Here is a 6318-nt window from a genome sequence, read left to right as displayed (position 1 = left end):
TGGCGCTATACAAATAAATCTGATTTGATTTGATTTGATTTGATTTAAGGTTGTTGTCTGTTAAAGCATAGGCCTTCCAACCTGAGTTTTGAGTAGAGCTCAGCATTCATTTACTAGACAGAAAAATACTGGCAACTCTCATAGAGAGAAAGGTTGGAACCATCTGGTTATTCAAAGCTATTTATTTTGCGAAAGATTTAAATTTAAATCAACTTGACATTTAGTGTATTGTGCTTAAAATAGCAATTACATTCCCATCAAGCATTTAAGTTTAATTCACTCAAGTTGTCATTACACATTACTTAAGATTTCTTAAGCAAATTCAACTTATCTGGTCTAAGCAACCTTTTTTCCAAACTCATCCTTTGAATACAATAAAAAAGGACCCATTCTTCGATGTTGTTAGTGTTCTATGGTGTTTTAATAATCATATAATTGGGGGAAAAAGACTTAAGGATGATGTTTATAAGACCTGGGCTGTATCAATTCAATCAATGTGTTTAATCAAATAATAAATTGATCAGATCATTGCATAGAAAGCTGCTATAGCTTGATTAATTCAAAAGAATTTTAAATTAAAATTGTGCCTTTAAATACGCCTTTTAAATTTAATTGTTACATTTACTCTGTTCCTCCTCACAGTTTATTTATTTTCTGCTTTAGTATTCATAGTTTTGATATAATGCATTTGTTTAATGTATTGCAGTGATGTGCACTTAAAGTTTACATAAAATATTGCATTAAAGGGAGTTGGCAGGCAACCAGCTGCAACCACGCAATGGACACACAAATTCAAACGATACGGCTGCAAATGCTGGGAGCCAGTCACGTTAGAGGAAGTGGATGGGAGTTGTTAATGGGAATCATTCACCAGTGCTTATACCAAAGTGTTCTTCCTTTGGAAACAATTTTCCTATTAAATTGAAGATTTACAATATAAAGTTTTTAATTTGAGGGTCAGCTTCCCCTTAGTTAAGTGAGCTTCAATAAAAGTTCAATAAAAAAAACAAAACAAGAGTTTTTTCTCTAGAGACACTGAACAACTTTAAGGACTCTGGTCCTTCTCTAATCATCACACTGACACATTATCATCATATGTTAGCATTTATTCCAACATCAAATATTTTGGATCTATTCTGTGTCCATGATGTTGACAGATTGTTCAACCACATCCAAGAAGAGAGGAGTCACAGTGTTGGTAAGGACAGCTGTAGTGCCTGGTTTATACTTGTACTGCCCCTCTCTGAAACATACAAGAAGAAATGCACAGTAAGTATAGAAAGAGCCCATTACACCATTAGTTTATAGCAGAGGCACAGACACAAACACCAATCTGATAACATTGATAACAACAGATGTGACCTGTTCCTGACTGTACAAATATGAACAGCTGACAGAAGCTCAGACAAAAACAAAAAACAACATCTATCCACTACCCTTTTGAAATGCTAGTTGTTTCATATCCGTTTCCTGCTGCATCCAAATTTCTCAGTAGTAGTTGTTAGTGTCAACATTGGGAGCTTTAGTTTTTCTTTCAAGCCTGAATATAACAGGAAGTTGAAGGGTTTTAAGATGGATAAGAGTGTAATGTATGTTTGATCAAGGGTAGAAACTCACCTCTTGCCCTTCCCCGTGGGCTTGTCATAGCCTCTCAGGTACTCCACTCCAGACTCAGTAATAACACACAAGTCCACGTTACTGCCTGAACCCAGATCACAGAAAATGCCTGCAGTAATGGCATCTCGTACAAGTTGCTTAGCATCCTCCAGCTGAGGGAGAGAGGCAGAACAGTCAATAGGCACAAAGACTGGTTTTTACTAGTATAATAATAAAGTGTTTCTACCTGCCCCAAACTGTTTTATTAGACTACACCTTTGATATGAAAGAGGTCTCACCTCCATTTTTGGTTTGAATCTGTCTTCAAATACAGACACAGCAGCTGCGGCGCCAGAGCCTGGAACCAAAACCTAAGATTCAGCTGGACTTTTAAGGTCCATATAACACAAATCTGAAACATCAAGCTTAGGAGGTGATTCTTTAAATCACACCCCGTGGTCACACTCTAGGATAAACACAAGAACGTACCCATGGTGAGGAAAGGTAGTTTGTCATAGGAGCCATGTGGGTAAATGCTGTACAGATGAGATCCAGTCACATCCACGCCTCCAACAATCAGGGAGGAACCGACATGACCTTGGTACCTGAAAAACCTGACTTGTCATTACTGTCTCAGTTCACATGTTCAAAAATGTTAACTCAAACAGACCACTGGGACAAAATGAGGACTGTGACACAGATTAAGAAAGCAGATAAGTTAGGGGACAGATAATTATAGGTACAATCAGCAGAGCAGACAGGAGAGTTACCGGAGGTCTGAATATTTCTCTGGTGTAGAGCAGGAGAACAGATTAGGTTTGACATAGGAGACTTTATAGTAAGTGCGCTACCAAATGTAAAATACTAAAGAGCACAGGAACCAAAGAAAACAAACCTGAACAGCATCTGTTTCAGTTGACGGGTTACCATGGCAACAAGGGGGGGTCGCCCCGTGTTGAGCATGTGTAAGGCCACATTTGATGCCATGATCTGTGTGGTGATCTTTGCATCGGCAGCCACACCAGCACCACAGCAGCTACACAACATGACATACATAGTTTAGTTCATCAGCTGATGCTTGAGGTCTTCATCAGAACACTTTTTGATCTAAGCTCCTGCAACTACACCATGCCATGCACACAATCCATGTAAGTGGGTTCATGCATGTCTAATCCACATGAAGCTAACAATTTGAAACTTGTATCAGGGCAACACACACCCACGAAGCTAGGCAATAGAAAGAGCCTTTTATCAATTTTAGATGTGAACTGTGAATTCATACACTTTACTTCAGACTCATTAACAGCCTACATGAAGCTGGTCTTTGGTCATCTTCTGATTTCTGTAAGAGGGATTCACTAGGAGACACACTCAGACATAGCACCCTTTTGTTATATAAAGTGTGTTTTAAATTATGTTTTGAATTTTAAAATTAATATCAAAAGGTTTTTGCAGGTAACCTACGGGAACCTGACCCAAGATAGGACAGATAAACCACTCTTAATCAGTCTCTACTATTCATCTTGTGACAGTTCATTGAATGACCATCCTTGAGGGCCAGACATCTCCTACTCTGATGAAAAAAAATTTTCTCTCACAAGATCTTTGGAGCGATGTAATGAATCTTCATGCAGTTTTTGTCAGCCACCACCATGTCATCAGTAGCCCTTGTGTCTGCAGCCAAGATCACTCCATCCTAAGGAACAAAATACAGTCTGAATAACCGCTTTACTCCTCATTTGTAAAACACTATAAGGCGGTCCTCACCTTGTAAACCATACCAGCGATGGTAGTCCCTGTTTTTCTGGCAGTGGGAGTTTTGTATCCAAGTTCAGAGAAGTTGGACTCCAACACTACATTTCTTGAAGAAAAGTAGTGATAATGAAACAGAATTACCTGAGCAAGTACACAATACTGCTCTGTATCCTGACCAAATGTATTTAGCAACAGGCCTTACAACACAGTGCTGATTATGATGTTCCAATGTATTTTAGCTGTCTGTGACATCATCCAATAATATCAAAATGTTACATATTTGATTTTAAATACATTAAAGTGAAGTCAAAAGGTAATTATTCTCCTCAGCAGTGTACAATCTAAACCTCCTGTGATGACATTAAAACCAATCTAATATTTAAACTGCTGCATATCTCTGGACTGGACTGGATCTCCAACTGAAGCCTATTGTTCCTCACGTCCCTCAGTAATTTGCAACTAAACATTTTTATTGATTGGATTCAATGTGAAAACACATCCAATGTTTTACCCACAGGACCGGTCTCAAGTGGATATGAAACGGTTAGGATTGAAGTGCAGTTTGCTTACCTGCGACTGTTTTCAAAGCAAAAACCTCCAGAATGAAGCTTGCTGGGCTTCAAACAGTGGAACATCATCAGTAAGTTAAACAAAAACGGAGATGAAAATAAAATTTAAGTCAAAAGCGCTGCGTGTCTGCGTGTCTTTACTTTCAATTTCACTTCTGCAGTCGCACCCAAACCTTTCTGCTCCACACTGTAAATAATGTCAACTCTTTCTCTCGGGATGTTGAAATGGCTTTCCGTCGGATGGTAGCCTGGAGATGACGTTGAAAAGACTCCAAATGCTCTTGATTTCTTTTATTGGATCAATTTCTGAATTACTTCCTCAGAGTTCGTTGAAAGGAGGTAAGTTGCCTCCATCGTAAAGAAACAAATAAACACGTAAACAGGAATTTCCAAAATAAATTGACTATTAATCTGCCCTCATTTGGGGATTGAGATAATTGGTTTAAGAGAAATATCAAATTTGCTCTTTGCCTTGCCCTGTTGTGTTCAGATTATTTAAATGTTAAATGTTAGCAGAAACAATTAAATCATATTTACTGACATTTCTTTCAGTGTAGTAGCAAGTGCCAGGATGAAAACTGTGCATCTAAGATGTCTGCTTAGGTGTCACATATTAGTGTCTAATTTGAAATAAAATGTTGCTTTTTCTTCTGATGTTTCTCCCCCACAGCTTAAAGTGGATCTCTGAGCAGATGATTAATTAAACCAGTTTAAATGATTAAAAACTGATGGTCCCAGGACATCATTATTCGAGGGGAAGAATGCAGATGACCCAAACCCTGCAGACATATTGAAAATTAAAAAAATATATATTTTACCCAATACCCCAGCCTTTCTGGCTAAAATGATCAAGAGCCTAAATGGAGATCCAGAGTGCCAGTACCTACTCATGACCAATAATCAGCAGCAACAACAAAAAAGTAATACTGTTTTCAAACTATTTTGAATTGATTAAATTACCACACTGTAATAATAATAGAACAGAATAGAACCATAGAAAGACCCCTTTGGCACTGAAATTACAAAACATAACACGAGAAAAACAAACATAGAAGCTCCCACTGTAGAATTCCCCCACAAAGCCAGTCACCATCAAAGAAATACAAGTAACTAATGAAAATTACACAACTAAAGGACATTAACAAGCGTACAATGCCTTCAGTGTCTATATTGCCATCTGACAGTCACCTGTCACTTACCTCTATATTACTGTTGTGAGGTCCAAAGAAAGGGGAGTGGAGATTCCAATCCCCCACACTCCACAAAAGAGAATATTGCCTCCAACAGAGATTTCTCAGCTCTCTAGTAATTGCCATCCTGGACCCTTATCTGAACCTGGCATCTAAAGACCCTGCTTTCCCAAGAGAATAGATTGCAGTCAGCACCACAAATCAACATGAACCTGCCTCATCCCACAAAGAGGTCCCCCTTTTCTGACCCTCCACTCAGGTTGGCCTTATAATATTATCAGGCAACAGACATAAATTGCTGCTCTGGACATAAGGGTTGATATAATAAGAAATAGGATATTCTGATCAAGTAAGAGACTGCAAGAACGCTGAACTGATTTCCCTGCAAAGAGAGGACTTCATAGCTGAACCATTTTTCTACATGCTAATTTGGCAGAGATAGAACTTACACCGGACAATGACCTATTTCAATCATGCAGCCACAGCACCACCTGATGGCGAACCAGCGGAACCAATGGCGTGTTGCCACAACACTGTAACCTACATACTTGGATTCCACTCATAAATGTCTGAGAACGAGAAAGGAAAGACAATTCATATACTGTCCATAGTCATACATTTCTGATTTTCCACAGCCATTCAAGATATGCATGCAGCACCCAGCACACCTCCTGGGAGACAAAGGGGATACACAGGTGCAGCAAATGCAGAGGAGAGGAGACACAACCTATCCCCCACCTTCTCACACACGCTCTACTCACTCTCACCTGGCTTTTCTCCCCAAGTCTCCTCCCACACCCATCCAAACATCAAGACACTCCCCCCATTAACTTTAAAACACATCTACAATATAAACAATATTTACAATTAAATACAATACAAATGAGTCAAATACTAATACCATTTAAAGAAAATACATAATAAACTAAAGGAATACAAAACATAAGCCCATTTAGCAAAATATCCCCCTAACCCTTCCCCTCCTTCTTCCCTGATCTAGTTATAAGGTATAACCTCCACAATTATCTACAAACCTGGAAATGAGCCACAAATTCTGGATAAACATCAGGTAATGCGTATTTGTCACATTTAGGGGAAAACAGGATCTAAAATGCAGAAAAATAGAAGGAGACTTGGTGTATTATCAACAAAAGTAGACACAAAAACAAGAATCCAAAAAACAAGTTGGCAGCAGACAGATGAAAGAA

General features: G+C 38.6%; 1 protein-coding gene across 1 annotated transcript; it reads right to left on the bottom strand.

The window, feature by feature from the left end:
* Window positions 1-928: 928 nt before the first annotated feature.
* Window positions 929-4091, bottom strand: psmb10 (proteasome 20S subunit beta 10). Its single transcript, XM_029515553.1, has 8 exons — window positions 3922-4091; window positions 3364-3457; window positions 3195-3292; window positions 2492-2632; window positions 2086-2201; window positions 1896-1954; window positions 1618-1769; window positions 929-1243 (listed from the first exon to the last, which is right to left on the bottom strand). Exons 1-8 carry the CDS (start codon window positions 3987-3989, stop codon window positions 1132-1134), a joined length of 840 nt encoding a protein of 279 aa, XP_029371413.1. The 5' UTR covers window positions 3990-4091; the 3' UTR covers window positions 929-1131.
* Window positions 4092-6318: the final 2227 nt, after the last annotated feature.

Source organism: Echeneis naucrates, chromosome 12, assembly GCF_900963305.1.
Source record: "Echeneis naucrates chromosome 12, fEcheNa1.1, whole genome shotgun sequence".
Taxonomy (NCBI): Eukaryota; Metazoa; Chordata; class Actinopteri; order Carangiformes; family Echeneidae; genus Echeneis; species Echeneis naucrates.
Note: the sequence above shows the minus strand (reverse complement) of the source record. Positions and strands in the feature narration are given on the sequence as shown.